The 23,798-nt window shown below is 40.4% G+C and overlaps 1 protein-coding gene across 5 annotated transcripts in view; it reads right to left on the bottom strand.

Annotated features, from left to right (window-relative positions):
• The window catches only part of dclk1a (doublecortin-like kinase 1a), a 68,638-nt gene extending 45,092 nt beyond the window's left edge, over positions 1 to 23,546 (bottom strand). Inside the window, exons 1-4 of one of the 5 annotated variants that reach the window (XM_036143021.1) lie at positions 23,240 to 23,546; positions 22,312 to 22,704; positions 18,372 to 18,721; positions 1,486 to 1,597 (exon numbers count right to left, since the gene is read on the bottom strand). In XM_036143021.1, coding sequence (XP_035998914.1) covers positions 1,486 to 1,597; positions 18,372 to 18,721; positions 22,312 to 22,704; positions 23,240 to 23,243 — 859 coding nt within the window. In that variant the 5' untranslated portion in view covers positions 23,244 to 23,546. The remainder of the gene's footprint in view (positions 1 to 1,485; positions 1,598 to 18,371; positions 18,722 to 22,311; positions 22,705 to 23,239) is intronic. The other 4 variants (XM_036143020.1, XM_036143022.1, XM_036143023.1 and 1 more) reach the window with 4 other exon arrangements.
• Between the last annotated feature and the right edge of the window lie 252 nt (positions 23,547 to 23,798).

Here is a 23,798-nt window from a genome sequence, read left to right as displayed (position 1 = left end):
GGAGCAGAGGAGGGTAGGAATACAGATGAGCAGTAAATGGCAGCATACGGAGAGGCAGACAGCAAATCACAGACGGGTGAAGTGAGGACAGAGCGTATCCTCAGCGGGCCGTGGCGGCAAGATGGAAGGAGCAGGAACAGGTGAAACAGGAAAAGGGGACAAGAGGAGGAATGAGAAAAGCGGGAACGAGACACAGCAAAGCTTAGACTTCAGTTCTTCGGTAAACTGAAGCAGAGAAATGGCAGTCCTTCAGGAAATAAAAGTGATTGTCAGACCTGATGGGTTTTACATCAGGTTCATTAATCACATAAGTCACTTCCCATGGTAAATGTTTGTATTTAAGGAGGTTGTTTCCCGTCATTTGCTAGTGGCAATACATTTCCACAGAGAATGCTGTTGTGTTAGATTGTGATAATCACTTTATGCTCCTCCATAATTATAGCTTGTTTTTCATTTAATTAGATCAACAGACCCTGAAAGGATTCAGATAACTACTTTTTATGCGAGCGGAGGTCTGTTTCCCTCCGTTTCTGCACAGGAACGGTTGATTCTAATGCTAAGGAGAACGCGTATAATGTGTGCAGGGAGGCTCGTAGCACATCATCCTCTCCCATAATATAAACCGAAGAACTCAAGGGATTACGAACAAACGAATAAAGCGTTAAATCCAGTCCAGGTTGGAGCATAACGCAGTTACTGCGCCTCGTAAAAGTGTTCATACACCTTGAATCTTTTCGCATTTTCCATGCATTTAGTCCAAAATAAAGAAGAGCAAAATCTGAAGTGAAGGAGAAAACGATGCATGATTTACCAAACCGCTTAAACACATTACTGAAAATGGTGCAGCTCTTTAAAAACCACCTACCGAATAGTGTTTTTAAGAGACTGCCAAGCTCATTTGTTGTTGTGATGTCTTGATGCTCCGGTGAACAACTGAGTAGGTCCTTGCAGCAGTCAGATATTTAAATCACGCTTAGATACCAAGCGAGGCTTTCGCAGGGGCGATGGATGGATGGATGGATGGATGGATGAATGGATGGATGGATGGATGGATGGATGGATGGATGGATGGATGGATGGATGGATGGATGGATGGATGGATGGATGGATGGATGGATACATAAACTAAATTTCTGTGTTTGTCTTCCTGGTTTTAATATATCCTTTGATTGCTTTTTAACACTTTATGGACAATCGGTGGTACTTTGCATTGATCTATCACATAAAATTCAATTAAAATGTGGAAAAGTTGAAGGCAATAGGGACGCTTATGCAAGGCTCTGTTAACAGACATCTGTGGGCAAAACAGCAAGTCCTGAGCCATTTGAACAGGTGTCTGAGCAACACAAATTTTTTATACTTTTTTGCAGAAATGTAAGAATGTATTGCTATACAAGTTAAAAAATACACTTGGAGTGTTGAACAAGTGGTCAAACAGTGAGGTTTTTACTACAGGAAGGAACAAAGAAGACTTTTGTAGAGCACCTTTTCCCTTACCGCTCTCATCCAACATCAAGTCGTCGTGGTAGCGGAACTTCTCTGGTCCGCAGGCCACAAAGACGTCCTCGTCACCAAAGAAGTCCTGCAGACATGCCACCTGGAAAAAAAAAAAAAAAAAAAAACAAGAAGACGTACACGTGTGAGATCGGTTGGTCATTTTCCAACCAGCTGCATGTTTCTCGCACAGAATGTGCAGCTCTAAGAGAAGAGCAGCTCTCTTCTCTTAGAGCTGCTCCTGCAAAGGCAGCTCAGAAATCTGGAAAAAAAGAAGAAGAGGCTTTGACAGCAGTTTCCTACAAGGTCTGACAAATCTTAAAATAATGGCTTCTTAGTCACACTGTGCAGATACATTTTCCTCAAGCATTAACTGGATTTCTCTTCTTTTTTTCCTGCTCTTTGTTGGAAAAAGCAATTAACCGAGCTTCAGGACACGGATAAAAATCACCCACGGTGTCTGTTTGCCCTTGTTGTCGGTGCACGCCCGACGAATCTCCAGGCTGCGGATCTTCGCTGTTTATCAGCCGAACGGTGACAATAATAAGACCTTGCTAAGTTGCAATTTGCTGATGCGCAGCAGCTTTTAAACCAGACACCCAGAGAGGCGGATGGTGGGGGGGGGGGGTTCTCTTCCCTGAAAACTTGCATCTTATAAACAGGGATGAATACATCAGATAAGGAAAAAAAAAAACCTTTTAATGTGAGTAAACATAATGGATTTCCAGGAGAGAGGACATTAAGATAATGAGATCATTGTCTAATAAGAACATAGCTGAATAAATCCCCATCTGACTCTTAATGGGTCACTTTCGCTCTTTGACAGACTCCACGCTGTGCAGTTACTACCAGCTGACAGGCATCCATTTAAACACAAAGTTACAAGTCACAGGTACCGGTTTCCGTAAAGAATTCATTATCAAAGTAGTGTATAATGAATAAACCTTATTTTTACACATCATTCACATTTTTTTGCATTACAAAAACTCAGCTGATCATTACTAGACAGATTTTGTAGGTTTTAAATCTGTAAACTCGTTGCTGTGCTGGCTGTAATGAGAGGAATCAATCTGGAAAAGCCGTGGGTGGGGATCTGATCTGAACTCTGAATGATTTACTCAGCTGAGTTAATTACCACACTACAGGTCAACCATCACGTTTGGGCCCCAAGCCACCAATATCCTAACTCATATCTCATGCATCGGCAACACTGCAGTCGGAAACAGGCTTTATGAGACGGCAACAGTTCATCCACCATGACAAATTTCTCCCCGCAAAACCTATTATGAGCTATTACAGCTTAGGTCGCTCGCATGTGTAGCACCGCCTGGAGAAAACACAAAAATACAAAACAACTGTTATTGCATTTTCAAAGCAATTAATATCCAAGAATCTATTTAGATTCCCATTAGCCCGCAAACCAGTGCCCCCAAAAGCAAGTCTCAGCTTATATAACGGCATTACCAGCGAAGTATCGCATAAACAGGAAGAACAGGACAGTTTAGAGGATGTTTGATGGTGTGTGGGTATGAGGGTTTAGGGAAGGGAGTAGGTTGGTTTTACCCCCCTAAACAAGCCGAGGGTGAGACCAGGAAGACATTTCAAATTAAACAACCTGTCTGGATCGTTTCCCAGTAACTTTTTTTAATCTGGCACTGTGCATGTGTTTCCGAGTACGTTCATACGTTCAGCCACACACAGAACAGCATCTCTGCAAGGGCAAACATGAAAGGAAATTATACCCCGGTTTCATAACAAATTGCATATTGCTTTGTTCCCTGATATCCCCCTGACAGTGCTCTGAGGGCTTCAGCGGTGAGCATCTCCTCTTCCCAAAATGTACCTATCATCCAGACGCTGACCCTGGTGATGTTTCACAAATGTGCTACTGCTGATGAAAAACTGCCATACAGAAATGCTTTTCAATTATTATAACATTATATTATTTAAACATTTCATGGATTTACTGTTGTTTCCTGAGTTTTAGAATCTCATGGACCCAGAGTACAAATAGTAAAGAGCATAATGACTATCGGCTCATGGCTGTTGTTCTTACAATTTCTTTTCTTTGTGATTTTCTCACTTTCTTAGATTTTTTTTTAAAGTCAAGATCATTCCTCTATGCACTCGGACATCCCAATTAATAGCAATATCATCATAAAGTCATTTGATTTCAGCGATTCAATTCATAAAAGTGAAACTTTTATATAATATGGCAATATCATTACATATGGAGGCGTTTAGAGGGCCATGACAAAATATTTACACTTTTACTCTTTCAATTTCACCAGCCACACCCAGACCTACATAGTGCCAGACCAACACAACCAAGAAATCCATTAATCAGAACATACCTGACGACACAAAGCTGGCTAAAATATCCCAAAAGCTACAAATTATGCCCTGATTTAAAGAAATTCACAAACTCAGTGACATCTATCAGTTTGAAAAGGAATAGACAACCAATTCTGAGTTTGAGCCCCTCCAGCTAACCACAGTGAAAGCCATTGCCATGGTTAAAACAAGAAATAGTGGTCCACCTTCCCAGCAGTGGTCAGCCTGAAGTGCTTCAAGGCTACATCAATGATTCATCCACAAGGTCCCAAAAAAGCCCCGATCAACACCTAAGGCACTGCCGACCTCCTTCGACTCACACTGGGTAAAACTGCATTCACGAAAGGGTTTAAAGGAGGGAAAGAACATTATTCTGACATAAAATAAAAAGGTAAAAAAAAAAAAAGAAACACTAAGGCCAATCTCATATATATCAAAAACATCTTGACATTTACCAAAAGTTTGGGAAAATAGTCTGGACTGATGCAACAAAAGGTGAACTTTTTTCTGTTTTTTTGTTTGTTTGAAACTACCGTAAAACTAACAGCGTTTGAGAAGAAGTAACATTAGTCAAACATGTGGGCGGTGGTGTGATGGTCTGGGGCTGCGTTGCTTCTTAATCACTCGTTTCTTTTTGCTTTCTAGCTAAAAAATCCTGAAAGAAAATGCTCAGCCATCAGTTTCTGAAGCTAAGTTAGGCTATGGAGCAGGACAATGATCCAAGTTCTAATTGAAATAACTCAAAAACTAAATTAGGGTTTTGGAAGGGCCTAGTTAAAGTCCAGATTTAAGTCTGATTGAGGAAGACCTTTCATGATTGAAAACCTTTTATTGTGGGTGAATTAAAACTATTCTGAAAAGGCCTAATTTCTAAAATGAAGATACAATACTGTTGCCAGTTATAGCAATGACCTGATGGTATTTTTTTTCCTTAAAGGTGACATAATCTTTTTAAGTTTATGGGGAATTTACTTTCAGATAGGGGTAGATTTGTTTTGTCTATTTTTGACATGTTTTTTTTTCAATTAGACCTATTCCTTCGTACCTATTTTGAAATTCAAAGAGTGAGCTCAAAAATGGTAACACTAAAAAATATGCTCTTTTTAAAGATACATTAAGGGGGACATATCATCTTCCCTTTTCACACTTAATTTATTCAGTTATGGTCTATAAAATGTGGAGCTGCAATGCTTTGGTCTGAAACTCTTGTTGTTGCTGTCCCTCAGCCCCTCTTTTTACCCCTGTTGGGCCATTATTGTAGTATGCTGGGTGACGGTGTAATGAATTGTGTGGCTTAATACACCCAATAACTGAATCTTTCCACTTATCCACTTCTGCATCCTTCAGATTGGATTACAAAATTGTCATGAGAAATACAAATGGCAGATTCACAAAATTGGTTAGCTGGAAGTCCATGACCTTCTTTAGCAGTTCCACAGCAAATACTGTGACGTTATTGTTCAAAAAACATACCAGGGAAGAGAGAAAACGGAACCGATTGAAAAATACAACCCAAACAGAATAGAAGATATCTATGCAGCACCTGGACAGAATAATTCAACTCTTCTGCACTCCTTGAGACTCCAAGTACAACAACAAAATGTATCTAAGGGCTAAAAAAGTGGATTTTGCATGATATATCCTGTTTAAGCAGAAAAAAATACCTAAATGAAAAGTAGATTGATGCATATAGGATAAAATATATTTGTAATTTGTTAAATTAATTGCAAAAGTTGTTTAAATAAAATAAACAGTTGTGTTACTAATACTTGCAATTCTCTATCTGCTTCAGCTAAATGTGCAAATGGTAAAGCAGATATTATTATATTATTAATATTATTATTATTATCATCAACATTTTAGCTTAAGGTGTTGTTCAAACACCATTAACATTAATATAAATGTTTTTTTTGTGAGAATATTTGTTTTTCTGTGTTTATATTTGCTATACATTTGAGATTTCAACATCTATTATCAATTACAAAACGTATCACTGTATAATTGTTCTCATTATTAATATCATTATGATTGATAAATAGTGTAAAGTTACTTGTGTAAAAAAATGATGTAAAACAGGGATACCTTGTTTGAGAAATAAAAATAGGCAAATGTTGCTCCCACTATTTGAAAATTACCTCCAATCAGTTGATTAGACCTGTGGTGTATTATTTTTGCTCTAATGAAACAATTTTCTCCTCAGGATGTAATTAATCAGCTCCTGACAGAGGAAAAAAAAAAAACTTTGGAGGTAGGAAGCCAACATAAAGCGGAGCTTAGAACAAGCAGGAAAGAGCAGATTGGCCCTCAACGGTGGCACCTTTAGGCTGATGGGCAGGACAAAAGCACAAACTGTGAGCTACTGAGAGGGGTGTGAAAAAATATGGTTTCCCTGGCAGTAATGTTCTTTGGCCATCGATGCATGCCGGCCACGAGCCACTTTATTGCACACTGTGCAGGCCGAGATAAAAGCGTCCCATCATTCATATTTTATCCACTCTGAGCATTTTACCCTGCAGAACTACGCCATTCAGAAAAAACCCCACATGAACCCGTTCAAGCATCCCATGGCCCGCTATACTGAAACACTTACGCAATGACTTTTGTTTGGACGACGCAGGGTTTTCTTCAAAAGAGCATCCAATGATGGAGAACAGAGGGGGAAATATCAAACAAAAGTAGTCGGAGAGAGAAATTAAATCTCCAGGTCCCCTGAGTTGAACCAAAAGCAAATTCAGAATGAGAAAAAAGGGAAGAAAACAACATAATGGGGGGATCTGTTCCTGACAGCTGTTCTGAGCCCCTCCATGAGCCACATGACAAAACATGTTGCTTTGATGTATCTGGTTCTTCGTTCTCACAGAGAACACGTGTCGTTACACAACATGAGGCACTTTCAGAAACAAGGGCACGGATGAAACAAACAGAACAAAAACAGGGGAGAGAGTGATGTGAAGGGAGGTTATTTCATAACCACTTTTATAACCAGGCTTCTCTATGCTGTCCACTTCACACATGTCTGACTGAACAGTTTACACACTATTCATACATTTAAATGACTACAAAAGATAACTGTAAAAAAATGGAGAGAATAAGAGAGAAGTGACCTTATAAAATTATAGCCATTATCTTCTTCAAAAAGTGCCAATGAAAGCTTGTCAGGGGTGTTTTTGATGGTATCAACGTGCCACCTAGTGTTCAAATCACAAAACTCCTCCCCTGTTTGTTCTCTCTCCTGTTTCTACTTGCTATTTTTTTCCATTAGCCTTAAACACAAAACAGTTGTATGTTAACGAATGGATAGTAATTAGTTGTTATTTTATTAGCAAATTCAGTGCTGCAGAAAAAAAAATATATATATTTTGCAGAACAATCACAGTAATGTATTAGCTCAGCTGGACAACCAAATGACACCACATGGTGGCACTGTTTAATAACAAGATACAGTAACTGTAGGACATTAAAAGCCACAAAGACTAAAAAAAATATGGAGCCCAGGGACTGAATTTCAGTTTTGACAGCCTACAAATGGTTTTAGGCTGTCTTGAAACGCAGATCATTGGGAACCAGCTAAAAAGAAAGTAAGAAAGAAAGATAAATGCGTCTTCAACACAATCACTATGATTAAGATGCAGAACCCTTGACCGAACAAAAGCAGATGAAAGAAATAATACTTTGAATCTCTGTCAACTAAGTCCGCACCACTTCATCTCATCTTTTTGTTAATAGAGAATATGTGGGCGTAAAACAAAGTTGCATTGTAATAGCATTCACACCCTTGGATTTTATGTGAGAGACCAGAGTTTTGCATATTAGAGCAGTGTAAGGAAAATTATTCATGATTTTCAAAAGTGTACCACTGTACAAGACTAAAAAGAGTGGCATTTGCTTCCAGCACCCTTTATACTCTGATACCTCCTAGATAAAAATCCAGTGCACCCAGCTGCCTTAAGAAATCACCTAATGAGGAAATAGAACCCACCTTCATTCTCGGTATATATACAGATTTTCTGTCAAGGCCTTTACGTTTTGTTAGAGAGACCTAGTTTACTAACAGCCTTATAAACAACAAGGAAGAACAAGGGATTGGGTCAGTTATAAAGTTGTGGGGAGGTTTAAAGAAAGGTTTGGTTATAAAACAGCGTCATTATTATTTGATCATCTTATGGAGCACTGTTCAGTCCATCTTTCTAAAGGGGGAAGAATATTACTTAACCATAAACCTACCAAGACATGGCTGTTTACCTAACCTGACAGGCCTGAAGCAAGGGGAGAGTTATTCACAGAGCCAGTCAAAAGGCTTTTGGTAACTTTGGAGGAGTTGCAGAGATCCAGAGCTCAGGTTGGAGAATCTCTCAAAAAGGATAACGATTAGCCTCGCAGTCTGCCAGTCTGGCCTTAATGCAAGAGTGGCAAGAGGAAGAAAAAACATTTTAATGGAAATATATTAGAAGAACCCTGAGCGTGCCATTCCCAGTGTGAAACATGATGGCGACAGCAACATGGCTTGAGGAGGTTTTTCTTCTGAAGAGACGAGGAAGTGAGCCAGGGTTCATTTGAAAATGGATGGAGCAAAATACAGGTGAATCCTGTGTCAACGCTGGGGGAGAGCTTCACCTTTCAGCAGCTATAGTGGGTTTCTTGATTTGCTTGGTTTGCTAACTACTATGTCTATTTTACACTTGTTTTGTTAATGTATTATTTAAAAAAAAAACACTGTAAGAGCAACACACAACTCACGTCTGAGCTAACCGGTGGTTCTGAATCTTATTGTGTTGAGACAGGTTGTCTTGTTCGCTTTCGGCTCCTGGAGATCAGCCACTAAGAACAAATGATTAGTGACAGCGCTTCTCGTTCTGCACATCAGCTATTCTTGTCTTCCTTGTCATAAAGCAGGTCTTACATGAAGACTCATCTCCCAGCTCCCCATGTTTCAAGAGAGAGCTTCCAACAGCCAGGTGATGGCAAAACATGAATAAATGATGCATCTTAACTGTGATGATAACTAAACCAAACACGCAGAGAGAACACGCAAGACAGAAAAAAAAATATGTTTTGTAAAACTATGTTTTTTTTTTCTCAGACTAAAACTAACAATATCTATGATTGCTAACTTGTTTAATGAAGATTTAATAGTATCCTTGCAGAATTTGATTTGGAGCTTCCGGGCAATCACGTGTTTTACAATGTATTGCCTTCTAAAGGGAGCTGACCTTTTAAGGAGCCACTGCATGCATCCATTTCTGACTTTTATAGTTCTCGGATATTTCCCTTACTAGAGAAGTAATGTAATCCATACAAAAGCTAACTGTTTTAGCAGAATCCCTGCACGCACCTTTTGAAACTGAATCTAACAGGTTGCAACAAAGCCATAACTCGACCTCCACTGTTCTTCCACCACAATAGACTTACAGCGTTTACACAGAGGACACAGTGAGGGCAGCGTAATCCAGCCCACAGAAATACCACAGTTTGGAGGGATGAGCTGTAACTGTGTTCTGCCAAAGGAGCTTAGATCAGTGGAGCTGTCCGTGGTGCTGGAATCACTGCAGCAAGCTAAAAGGGCCGCCAACGGGCTCTCAGACAATAACCTCAAGAGAAAGACTGGGGAAGCAGGCAGATAGGAATTGATAGGCAGAAAGTGACAGGCGGAGTGTGAGAGGAACGGATGGATATACTGATACAAATCAGATGATGAGGCCAGCAGAGACAAAAACAAACTTGACAGTCATCTTTTTTGGTTTGGTTGACAGCAGCCTTCTCGTAATTAAGATGATTAATTCCTAATATACCCGGATGTTAATTAAATTACATCTGCTTTATTATTAGCCTTTGTATCATGTTTTTTTTATTTTGTTTTTGATGCCACAATCACTCAACCTCAACAACAAGGACACCAATCAACTGTTCGTAACAAATGTAGAATATTTTCATCCATTCATCAGAATTTCTTTAATAGGATTTTATGCTCTACATGTTTCATTTCCCTTCATGCTTAGCATGTTGATATTGCTGGATTTCATTGTTTTTGTCTTATGTAAAGCACTTATATTGTCCTTGTTGTGTATAAAATGGGCTTTACTGGTAAAAAAATAAATAATTATTGCTATTTTTGGAACAGGATACCGTCACCTGAAATGGTAAATGTTGGAAATATTTTGCCAGCCTAAGGGTAAATTGAGACATTCCTGCTGTTTAATTAGCAGAGCCCCATCTGAACGGTCACGTTTCATCCGACGTCAGGCACCAAATGAGAAAGAACCATGTTCAGGGAGCAGGAGATGTCAGGAAGAGTGAGAATGACAAACAGAAGAGAAGAAAAGAGCAAAAGGATTGGTGACATGAGCCCAGTTAACTGTGTTCACCTAAAACCAGCAGATGCCTGCCAGGCTGCCTGCTCCGTTGCATAACACCTTATGTAACCACTTCTGTTCACTACAAGGAGGGGCGTAAAAGTTTCTGATGAAGCTGTGAATCTTCGTCTTCATTAAAAGTGACAGCATCTCCGCACCCCCCATGTGTCAAAAACACATCTTTTAATAGCACAGATTTAAATAAAATGAATAATAGATCCCTTCTGCTGTTTCAAGGACATGTTGCCTGAACCAGACTTCTGTTCTGACTTCATTTTATGCTTCCAACAATTATCTGTGCTGTTTCAAAGATTTGGCTGCATACCTTGTCAGCCTAATTACCCGTTTTTCCCAGATTCCCCCACACCATTTCCTTAAGCTCTATCTGTCTGCTAAAAACCAAACTGTTCTTCCCCAAAAAACATATGAAAGCACCAGTAAAATCCTTCATTAGTTTGAGAAAAATACTAAACACCACTAATTCAGTCACTGTATTATCTAGGTAAGCACATTAACTTTACCATTACCATCACAAAATATGGCAATGATGATTGCAAACTAACCATCACTGCAATATAAAAGATTCACTTTGGAATGCAATATTTGTTGGATATTACATCCCAAGATAATAAGAAGTCATTGTTAAATACTGTGATGGCAGTATCATTGGCATTCCTGAGAGCAACCGATTCTTTTACACTAAAATCAAAAGTCAGTGACCATGCTTTAAAATGTTTTTTTTTTTTTTAGTTTCCATCAAATACATTGTCACAGATGGGTTGCAGAGGGCAGTGAAAGTAAAACAGGGATATTTAAACCACCAAAGAGCATCAAGTGTTACATGGGGTTGAATTTTGAGCTTTTTAAAGATCCTTACTATATGCTGAGGGAAACTACTTGCAACTCTTTCAGCTCTTACTAGCTGCCAATGCTAAGATTTAGTTTGATGTTTGTGCTCTTCAGACTTGTCTGACTTATCTGGTTACTAGCTTATCGGATATGTCCAACTAACTGCTCTGGCAGAAGGTAGAAGCTGCTTGTAGCTTGCCAACTACAGTTTTAAAACAGTGTTATCCTGATATTCTACCTCATGGCTATGCCTTTTTTTTTATATCAATCTTTAATTCTAACAGGGAGAAACAGCATTATTCACTCAGTCTGACAGCTCGGAGTTGACAGACCTGTTCTGTATGCGCCTAAGAGCATGAAGCCGGAGCACATCGTTTTCTGCCCTCACAAATACACACCGTGGCAGTGTGTGTATGTCTGAATGTGTGATGTGACTGAGTTCTCCACAGTCTGCCAGTGCTTCATAAGTCTGCCATCGATCCTAACTTGGCAACGGATCCTCTGACTGTACGACCAGAGCTCCAATCTGCTACAGTGACACGTCACAGGCAGACAGAGAAACACACAAAAGCTCAGTCACTGAATCAGAGGGACTGGCAGACATGAAGTCAGCTTTTCAAATAAGCGTGAAAAAAAACGTGTTTATCAACCAAAACACACAAGTATTCTCCCCAGATTCTGACTGAAAAATATCTATAAACCATTTATCAACACTGTTAACTTAGTGCAGCGTGTGTTGATACGCTGCTTTCTTACACACAGCAAAAAAACTACACACCCCCTCACACACTTACATGGCTGTGACTCAGCAGATCTGAAGGAGCAGATGGACTTTTCCCACTCATGAAAAGCAGAACAGTGATATCATCAACATGTTTCAAATAGGGATGATTAAAAGTAGACGAATGTTTGGACATAAGGGAGAGATAATCCAGAGATAGTTCTCTGATAACATGTAGCCTTTCTGTGTAACAACACTGCGGCCCTGCTTTATAGATGCTGCAGAGCTGAAAGAAGTAAAACCAGACTTGAAGTTGACGAGACTTGATTTTACAAATCCATCTTCATTGCTTTATACTGAAATATAGAGCAAAGGAATATGAGTGACTGAAAGCCATATGTTTAGTGGTAGAATTTTGTGTTTCCTCCACAATGTGCCAATTAAATGAACTAAACAGATGAAATAAAGTCAATTGAACATTACCAGACAGACTGAGAAGATACAAGGACAGCTGGTGGACATGCAAAAATAAAACCTCTATCGAGGAAAATCTTAATATGATAATAAAACGAGGCAGGATGCAAAGAAAGCAGAGGAGGAAAATAAGAGCTCGGTGGCATTGCCAGCAAGGAGAGAATGGTGCAAGCAATGCGGTTTAAGAAGTGAGAACTGCACTGCAGATTGTGGACGAGTAGCTACACCTCATTCCTCTCCCGCATATCAGCTGCAATAAAACTAGGTCATTTAATGTGTAGGAAAATAAACATAGCAAACAGTATCCTTGTGAAAAGGGGGGAACCGTTTTAATCACGTAAAGAACTAACCTGTTCACTGTAATCAGTAGATTACTGTTAGCATTTAGCATTGGCAACTTTCACAAGATACAAAAGGTTTTAACATAAGAGTTTATGTTAAAATTATGTGTTTAAGGAATAGTCGAGGAAATGATCCCCATGATTCACGTTGTTGGGCTGTTTCATTTTCTGATTTTGATTAATATATTTCTGCCTGGTGCAAATTGCCAAAATAAATAAACCTGAAAATGTGTGCTATTGTAACTTTTTATCCATACGTATAGAAAATCTCTGTTTTGTGTGACCCTTCTTGCGCTCCGGGAACAATTTTGGCGCATGCACAGTACGTCCTACGGTAGCCGTCGCGTTGTGAGAGAGCTGGTTACATCCGAGGAGCAGCTGTGATTGGTTCAACTTGGTTTTCATTGTTCTCAGGGACCAGGAGGGTCACCCAAGAGCTAAATGGAGAGAGTAAAGTAAAAATAAAATGTAATTGCAAAAAGGATTTGAAAATGCAAGGTGAAAAAGAAAATGGAAAAAGGAATTATGTTTTTAAATGTTTGACAAGGGAAGGTATTTATAACCAGATTTATGAATTGTGGTTTTTAAATATTCATTCATAAAAAGGATTTGAAAATACTTTTTCAAATTACAGTTTTTAACAATGGATTAATAGATTCAATTTACAATTCCTCCTTTACAATAAAATAAAAAATTTGATTTCTAAGTGTACGATTCAAATGTTAAATTTGAAATTGTTGTATTTCTCTTTCAGTGACACTCCTGGTCCTCCATACTTGCATAGCGCTTTATCAAGTCCAACAACTCCAAAGCGCTTAACACTACATTCACCCATTCACGTGCACATTCACACCCTGACGGTGGTGAACTATGTTAGCAGCCACAGCTGCCCTGGGGGAGACTGACTGAAGCCAGGCTGCCATAACATCAGTGCCACCGATGTATGTATCGGCTGAGCACTGTCAGCAGGCAATTTGGGTCCAAGGACACAACAGCTGAGACGGTCGGAGCTGGAGCAACAAGAACAAATTGTCTTTGTTACAACATATTTTGTTTCTCCACAATGTGATCCACATTTTTAGAAGATACATCATTCAGTCCATGCATAGATTATATAGAACAAGAAAGCAAGGTAGGGATGTTTATTTTCATTTTGAATAATTGACTATATTTTTTGTGTCTAATGGTGTTTTCACTGTTTTGTTTTTAGCCCAGCTTGCTAAGATGCCAAATAAAGGCTCTCATTGACACACATGATTTAGTGCAAAATTATGGCATCACTTGCACCTTTTGGCAATAATCGAAAGGAGTCCGGTGAAAGTTGTGTGTCACACCTGGCATGTGCATGTGCCAAACACAGGCTGATGGCAGCAGGTGGGGTCTGCCATGCCGCCTGTGTGTGTGTAAACAGAGCCAAGAAGTGTTAATACGCCGGCCAGGTCTGGTTCCTAAGCCACTTAGGCTAGGCATTGTCATGATCAGTTTGTGCAGGCTTCACCATGCAGCTGTGATACTATGATAATCAACAGCATTTAAACCAGTTCCTTAGCAACACGATTAAGCTCTCATTAAAACCAGGTTTGATTTACACTAAAGGAGGGAACAAACCTGAACAGGATCGACATAGTATTGAGGGGGGAATCTGATCCAGGCTTCTGGACTAGGATTCTCGTATTACAGGCAGCTATCTAAACGATCACTGAGGAGTAAAAGCTCAGGGGAGAGAGGAGATGGCACAGAGTATCAAATGCTCACAAAGACTTGCTCCCACCATGTTAAACAAAAGTATTCATACCCTCTAAACTTGTTTTTTTGTGTTGCAGCCACAATCCTAAATGCAGTTTGTTGGGATGCCATGTAATAAACCAACACAAAGTAGCACGTCTTCCCATGTAGAATTTTTTTTTTTTTTATAAATAACAACCCGAAAGGTATGACGTTCCTTTGGATTCAGCCCCAGCCCAAAGTCGGTACTTTGCAGAGCCCCATTTCTCAACAGTTACATTTGAAAGCATTTAGTTGCTTAGATGAATTAGAATGAATTAGAATAAACGGGGCTGAGCATAAATGCAAATCTCACTTTGCGGATTTTTAGGTGAGACAAGACACACGTGATTGTAATGTGAAAATGTTGGAAAAAGTTTAAGGGGTAGGAATACTTTTGTGGGGCACCACATGTAATATCAAACAAAATAAAGGGTTAAACATCACAATTTTACAACATTGCAGTAAATGTAGAGGTTTTAACACCAGAGACGTGTGAATATGGTCATAGCGTCTTGCCATAAGCCCGTTCGGAGCCAATAGTTTGTAGCTTTGCCACTCTCTCTACAATCTGACAGCAGGGTAACACAAAGACCACTGTTAGAATTACTGCAAATAGAATTATATTGAAGAGCACCAAGTACAACTTTAAATACATACAAAGATATACCCAAAGAATGCACCAAAGCCAAAAACGAAACAATCCCAGTACAAGAAAAAGACGGCATGCAAACCTGATGCCCTCAGTTTCTGGCCTCATTACAGGGTTAATAAAAGTAAGAGGCTCAAGCTCCTTTGCAGTTCTGCTGGGACTCAACGTTACTGGCAGCCGGGCCCAGAAACCTACTTTTGCTGCAGGCTCACTGACTGACGTGGTACAACTCATGGAAGAAGCCCGCACATCAAGAAGACTATGCTCACATGTATGCTTGTAGTTGCGCAAAAACAGGCAAACATTACTTTAAGTTTTAAAGTAAAGGTATTTGACTATATACATAAAAACTGGTTTGTTCATGGGTTTGTGCTATAATGTTCAGCTCTTGTTCAGGATTTTCTTGTGCGGATAAATCACATGAAGATAAGTTAGAGAACAGTTTCTCCATGAAATCATACCCTGTGTTTAATTTCGTCTCCCCCAGCCCATCTTTCCAGTTTTCTAAACCGTGTCAAGCATCAACCAGAGGCCAAACAGTGAGGGGAAGATAAAAATGAGGAGTTGGTTCTGCACTCAGCCCAGCCCTGCCAATTTAGCAGTAAACGCGTTGCCATGCCTACATGCCCAATCAATACCGTGCCTAAAAATAGCATGCCTCGTTTCCAATCGCAGAGGGACAAACGGAGCAACAGTAGCATTTATTGTGCAAAAATCCAAGAAAACGGCTCGTTAGTGGGTATTATGCACAAGTGGTGAGTTTAATCCCCAACAGAAGGTTTCTCTGGGAAAACCTGATCCTCAGATTGCATTGGCTTACACTGGAATATAATTGGAGTCAGAATCCCGCTGAGTTAAAAGTGGAACATTAAACGGACGGAGATGAGATGAAAGATGAAAATAAGAGGTTACACAGTTGACTGAAATGGTCATTGCGCATAGAAAGACCCTAGAGCAAAGACCATATTCATGAGCATGACTCACTAATTGGTCATTGAGAACATGATTGCTGGCACACAACACAAAATGGCAGGATGCCCTGGACGTCCAACACAATCTGTTTCAAAAATAATAACGCTGCTGTCAGGGGAAGAGCAGCCCAGAGTCACTACATTCAGCAACTGGGAACTGCAGCATCATCTAAAGAGAGTGCAAGACAGAGAAAAGGGGGCTCAGACAGAAGAACAGAGAAAAAGAAAATGATGGTGCACGAGACAAGTGGCCTATATGCAGACAGGGAAAGAAATGTGAATGCAAAAGACGGCAACACGCTGGAAGAGATGCCGTGTTCCTCCTTTGCTCACAAATACACACAAACGTCAACATGTGCCCAAAACAGGGACAGTTTGACACGATTCAGCTGCAGTGCAGACCTAGTTCTCATTTAAGCAATGCAGTAAGGAAAACGTGCATCGCTCTGAGGGTAGGAGCTGGATAGGTGGGTGGACTTTTTTTTTTTTTTTTTTTTTTTGACACGGATTTATTTTTGCGTTCGGAGACAAAACACTCTGCCACACATCACTGCAGCGTGGGGGCGACTCCATTCATGGATTTCTTTCGACGTCACCTCCTCTTGACCCCTGCGTCGCTCTTTCCCTTCACGGCTCTAACCGTAAACTGGGACGCAAATATTCATGAAAGCGAAAGATGGGAATGAGACGTGAAAGCGTACTCATTAAATATTTAAGCTTTCTGAACTCTTAACTCGCCTCTTCAAGCAAAAGCCACAATAATTTTCACTCTTTCAGCACATAAGACAGAACTACCCCTGATGGAGAGTCAAATGCCCATCTAGAAACTCTGCCTTCCTTCAGTTTTTGGCCCCACTGAGAGTTCAAACGGTAAGCCAATGAGGCCATCACAATTTAATCAAAACACCATAAAGGGGAATAATTCAAACAAGAATTTTGCCTGAATACTTGTTGTGGACATCAGCCTTGCCTTTAAATCCATCCAGGAGCATCTGATGATCCAGAAGCTGTCCAATAGTGTCCTGTTGCGGAGGAAATTGTGTATGAATTACACGGGGAGGTGGTAGGGGTAAGGGGGAGGAGGCTGACTATAAGCAGGACAGCTGGGTTCCACCACGTCTCCTCCTCACGCCATCAAGATTGAGGCACCACAGGGATGTGTGCTTAGTCCGTTCAAAAACACACTCTACACACACAACAGCGTCAGCCCGTCACCAGCACAAAATTAAACACATTCTCCAATGAGAGCCATCCTCACACCCACTCAAATAGAATTACCCCATGATAGATTAACCCACCAGTCTCATGCTTCACTCAGACGTTTGAGAAGAATTACTTAGGCTACGTTCACACTGCGGGTCTTAATGCTCAATTCCGATTTTTTTTGCGAAATCGGATTTTTTTTTGCGTGGTCGTTCACATTTCCAAATATATGCGACTTGTATGTGATCTCCTGTGTGAACTAAACGTGTTCAACCTAAGTGTCCCGCATGTGCACTCAAGGACGCGATGACGTCACACGTAGCAAGCGTCCTCAGTGTTTGCGGAAGTAAACATGGATATAATGTAATAATATAACGCTGCCGCGCATTTTGCGGTCTTTAATTTCTTTTCTAACCGGAGCTTTCTCTCCATTGACTGCTCTCCTCATTGTTGTCCTCTATGGGTGTCGTCTTTCTTCCCGCTTCTGCATAGCAGGGCTCAGATCAGTGACGTTTGTCGAGTATCGGTGACGTACAGGTCGGATAAATGCGACCCGGCCGTACAGACACAGGTCGCATTTGAAAAGATCAGATACGTATCGGATTCAGGATCACGTATCCAAGCGGCCTGGGTCACATTTGAAAACATCCGATCTGTGTCGTTCAGACGGTCATAAAAAGATCAGATACAGGTCGCATATGGGCAAAAAAATCGGAATTGGGTCACTTCAGGCTGCAGTGTGAACGTAGCCTTAGTTCCTAATGACAGCAAGACAAAATAGCTGATAAACATCTGCTGCGGCTTCTTTATCAAAGCAAATACATGCAACTTTATTGTTTTTTCAACATGGTCTCCAAACTCACAAAGATGGCTGGAAAAAAATATTTGGCTTGCCATACCCAACATCACTGGACTTAATAAAAAGGTCATCACATGCATCACTATTTCAACACAACAGGACTTCACATACTCACACAATAAATAACTAATCTCACTGCCCTGTCTCTGTTAAACAAGCGCAGTACTGTGAAAACGAGCATCTAGTAGGCACTAGTTTTAGTTAAAACTTCATTGTCATTGTCAGTAGATAAATTAGTACATCTTACTATTTGTTAGTGAGAGATCCTTTATGTTATGACAAAGGTCTAAAGAGATAAAAGCACAAGAAATATTAAGGCTAATGCATTCGTGTTTTCATAACCCTGTAGGGTTTCTCACCAGTTTGCCCTCCAACGTGTAGATCTTCTTCACCACCCCGGAGTCGAGCTTGATGGCATCAGTGATATCGGTTAGAACCTGCTCATAGGAGTGAGCTGTTTTCTTATTCAGCAAGATCCTCACGGCTTTGCGGGGCTTAACTCCGCTCCGAACCACCGTCACCAGCTTTGGGCGGATGAAGTCCTTGCCTTCGCGGCCCTCCGGGCCGCCGGCTTTGGCGGAGCTCAGGGACAGAGCCCCACGTGAGGAAGTGGACGAGGCCTTAACATTCACTGACCAGTTGGGGTTGACGTTTTTTGTGTAATCCAGCTTTTTGTAGGCCTCAATGGAGCTGCAGACGTAGCTTTCACCTGTTAAAGAGACAAAGATTTGGAAAAGGTTTTAACTTATTGCTCTTTTCGTATCGCTTCCCATGACATAGTAGTACTGACAAAGCCATGACAGGGCAGAACTGATCCTGAGAGAACTAATCCGGCTTGAAACAAAGAAGTACATCTGCTTGGACAGACGGGCCTCAAATGCATGATATATTTTGCTTTTAACTGATTTTTTATGGAGCACAGCCCAAAAAAAGAAAACAATTTCAAACCATCCTGTAAAGCATAGAATAAAGAAGCAGAGCGGAGTCCCTTCCTCATCTATTGTGGCTCACTGCTGGTCAGCGAGCTGAAAGAAGGCAACTGCATTTTTCCGTCACTTACGAGAAAGATCATTTCGGCTGTATGGAAATACTTTAGGTTGGAAAAACACAGTCATTGTGTGGAGAATAAAGGAGCATCACACTTATTAGGGTAAGATCATTTAAAAGCCGCAGTTTGCAAGCTGCAAGACTCATACCTGTAAAGCAGCTGACAAACAACAAAAACAAAGCAAAAAAAGAAATAAAAATTGGCTGAGTAAGTAATAAGCCAATGTATAGCACAGCGGTTAAATTGTTTTATATATATTTTATGTTTAATAAGCACTTGTAAACTGGCAATAATTTTAGACACCGTCAGTATTTTGGTCAAGGCATCAAAAACAAGAAATACGGCAAATAAATAGACATAATTAATGTTTTATATTGAATTTTTTGCATAATTAATTAACCCTTACACTGTCAGAATTTCATTGAGGCTTATTGAGGCTAAAGGTGGGAAATCTCATTAAATGTTCCTGTTACTTCAGCCTCATCCCAGCTCCATTTTCCAATCAGGAAAATGGAGCTGGGCAAGATCACATAACATGGAGGCTTACAGATCATGAAGAGTTTCTTCCTTTAGACGGAGAATGAGAAATGTGTGAAATTGTTTTGTGCAGAATATATATATATATATATATATTAAGAAAACAGAGTCTGACATAGATGCAGAGTCAACTTGCGGCATAGGCAAGCTTAGCCACAACTTAGGGTGCCCAAACAAGCAGCGGCCCCAACACGAGCCCTTGTTGTTTGTAGTCAGGTTTATGAAGAAACAGGGAACATTTAAGTTCTCCTATTTGTTTTTGATATAGCGGATTTACAGGAATTTTATCTTTTTATTAATTTTAATAAAAAAAGACATTTAGGTCAACTATTGATTCAAATGATTAACAACTAAATTATGTGTAAAAACATTTATTGATTGATAGATGTTAGTTAGGTCACTTAACTTAAGTCATTATCAATAATTAATCATTCATATTGGTTGATTCAGAGCTGGAGTCAGAATTAATTCACTCTCTATTTGCTAATAATTATAATAAAAAAAGTACAATTTTCTGTAGTGCATGTAAGCACTACCAAAGTAACTTTGGTTAAATGCTATACACTGAAAATTGCATGCAAAATAAAATAAGGGGGGAAAATAGACACTATTATATAGATATATTATTATTTTGATTATATATTATTTACATATTTTTATTATATATTATTGTTGTTATTATTATTATTATTATTATTGTTATATAGTGGTGGATGATATAGGGAAAAAAGCATATCGATATATTAGAAATCAGATCGATTGATATTGATATATGCTTGAGATGGCCGTTTTATACTGTTGCTTAATGACGTATTTTTAAATAAAGAACAATGACTTCAACCCTTTATTCAACCAACTTTTTACTAAAACTGTAATTCTAAAGAGAGAGAGAGAGAGAGAGAGAGAGAGAGAGAGAGAGAGAGGTAAAAAAAAGAACTTGTTGAAATTGTTGAAGCTTGTTGAAGGAGCTTTCCTGGGTCTGTGTTTGTGATTGGTTGGGAGAATGTAATGACTGTAGTATTAACCTATTATAGGCTAAAGGCAAAAGGAAGGAAAACGGTGCTTCTGCTGAACTTTTTATTCATCCCTGTTTTTCTATTGAACCACACGTCTATCAGTGGATATATATTGTTACTGAATTATCATCCACCCATAATATATATTATTAGGGCTGGGCAAGTTAACACGTTAATTTCGCGTTAACTCATTAGACTATTAACGGCGATATTTTCTTTAACGCGCGTTAACGCATGTTGCTCACATGCTTTTATTTTGTGAAGGTCTGTTGCTGCGGTGTAGGGGTTTGAATCAGAACAGTAGGTGGCGATAATGCGCCAATAACCTCGCTGTCAGCCAAACCTCGGATTCAGAGTAAGAAAGTTGCTGGCCGGAAAAAAACAAAGCCGACATGCGGAGGCGAGGCGGTGAGTTGGCGAACGGAACAAGTTTTGTGCGGAGCGGGATCTGCATCGACGCCGTCGGTGAAGTCACTTCTCGTTTCAAAGTATCCATGTATTTTTGCCTGTTTTTCCCTGCCATTCACTATATGCACGCGAGAAAGCAACAACAAAAAACCGCGTGTCAACGTCAAATAAACGCAAGCATATCGAGTTAGCAAGCATTTCAGTTTAAAGTTCTTCCAGCATGGAATATGACAGAAACAAGTTAGTTGGAACCACTGCCAAGTTAAACTTTGGTATTGAACATAAAATGGTAATGCTGCTCCCTGCTGTTACCTCAGAAATTGCCTGTTTTTGGTAGATTTTTTTCCCCATAAAGAGAATTCCCTGTCAGTGGCAATAAGCTTTAATTTATTATTATTGCTATTTTTTGTTTTACATGTTTAAGTTGAGCTTTACACTAAATATGTGTTACTGATAAGTGCTACAAATGTTACAACACTTTTGTTCATATGGCAGCAGAACATTAAAATAAAAGTGCTCTTTACACTACTTTTGAATTCATTCTTGGAGTTTGTAAATACAATGCGATTAATCACGATTAATCGCGATTAAATATTTTAATCGTTGCCCAGCCCTATATATATATATATATATATATATATATATATATATATATATATATATATATATATATATATATATATATATATATATATATATATGCGTGTGTGTCTGTGTGTGTATATAAAAGAGAGAAAGAGAGAGAGATTATATTTAATATGTTTCCGAAGTGGTTCACGTTCATATCACTATTTTATTTGTTGTGTTATTCGTTGGATTCTTATGACTGATACAAAGCGGCTTGAAACTATTTGGAAACCATGTTGCCGTAACTCCACCACAACCATTTAATTTCCGCAGCACAATATCACCACATCCATGCATAGTTAGTATAATGTTATGGGTAATTGTTCTATGTACAGAGAAATAAACTTTGTTTATGTGTTTTGATTTGAATGAGATCTAAAAAATAAAACTTGAACTTTATGTATACATGCTATCAACTGTAGAAATGCACTTTGTGACTTTGTAGCTAGGCCACCAAAACTGACTTTAGCCCAGGTGCCCATATTTTCCTAGACTCTACCCCGCTTCTTGATTCACTGCTTAACTGATTAGATGTTCCACTAAAGTCCACAACAGGCAAATAATTGAACAGGGTGGTGTTGTGGGGGCTGGTGAGCTCTTTCTCTATAGGGCCCCAATTAAACTTTACGCCGGCCCTGGAAGGAGCAAATAAAACAAACGTACCTTCTACCAGCTGATCAATACTAGTGATCTTCTTGCCATCCAGAGTGTAGATGGTCCGGACCCCCTGGGGCAAGTTGACGTTGTCAGACAAGGCGCGGGTAAGATCGGCCAGCAGCGCGTCAAAGGTCCGGAACCTGTCCGAGGAGATGGCGTACACGATTCCGTCGAAGTAGCGGTCCCCGTTGCGGTAGAAGCGAACTTTCTTGGCCCTCTTCTCGGCGCTCAGCGTCTTCAGGGTCCGGGTCCGGTACAGGCTGCAGTGGGCGCTGTGCGTGGGGCTCGGTACCCCGTTCATCTTGGCGCTGGACCGGCCGTGCCTCTGACCTTTGTCCCGCTCGTCGAAGTGCTCCATCTCCATTTCGCTGCCGAAGCTGACGAGTACGGCTGTACTGTCTGTGTGTGGGGGGGAACAAAACAAAAAAAGGGGGGGTTGGGGAAAGGGAATTGGGCTACGATGAAAACTTTTCACCGCGGAGGATGCGGGGGAAAATAAAAAAGGAACCAAAACGGCAGCGAACTGGGCAGACGAGCCGGTGTCTGTCGCCGGTGCGCTGTCTCAAAATAACCCCCTAATGACAGATTAAGTGTTGTTAAGCCGAGAGTGGACAGGGTGCTTCGTGACGTCCATCCCCGTGGGTCTGAGGGTGCGTCTGAGCAGGATGAAGCGCGACGGTCACGAATCGATATAACTTATCAATATTAATAAAAAAATAAAAAAAACTCAGGAGCTGCGCACCGATCCGCATGACAGACACCAGCCTCCATCCGCGCATCTCCTTAATCACATAATCCACCACACCGTGAACCGATTGAACTTGCCACATGGCTTCGTGTTTACATCGCGATCGCACGATACGTGATCAAAGGAAAGTATAGAGCGGATGCGCGGATCAAATGATCCATCACTTTTGCGCGCTGACAGACTTACCCATGCGAGCAATTAACGCCTCTGTCACGGTGACCTCCAGTCTGATGAACTGATGCGCTACTTCCCAGACGCGAACGGGAAAAACGCTGGAGTTCAGCGGGCTTGTCGCAGTTTGGGAGTGTTGGCGGTGTCCCTTTGTTTTCGGGTCGATGTGCCCCCGCCGCCACCAAACACACAAAAAAAAAACGTGTGCGAGTATTCAAGAGCCAGTGGCTGGATTGGGAAATTGACTGGGTAGCAGCTGGTTACCCTCCCATTCTCTTTTGCAATGCAGCCACCCCCTCTCTCTCTTTCTCTCTCTCTCTCTTCCCCACTCCCACATATCCACGTCACTCAGTCGTGATTTCCATTCGGAGCCCTCACCCCCTCATTTCGATGCGAACCCACGCTTTCCCACCCGTGCAGGGGATGCTGCTGGTTGTGCACCCTCGCACAGCCAGCCCTGAGGACGCATGTCAGCTGGGGGGGAAGTCATCGCTTCATTTCAGTCAAAAACTTGCACTGATAATAATGTGGTATAGGGGTGTGTTGAGGTCACAGTTTACATTCATTTGTAGGT

This window comes from Fundulus heteroclitus, chromosome 11 (assembly GCF_011125445.2).
Source record: "Fundulus heteroclitus isolate FHET01 chromosome 11, MU-UCD_Fhet_4.1, whole genome shotgun sequence".
Taxonomy (NCBI): Eukaryota; Metazoa; Chordata; class Actinopteri; order Cyprinodontiformes; family Fundulidae; genus Fundulus; species Fundulus heteroclitus.
This window is presented reverse-complemented; position numbering and strand designations above follow the sequence as displayed.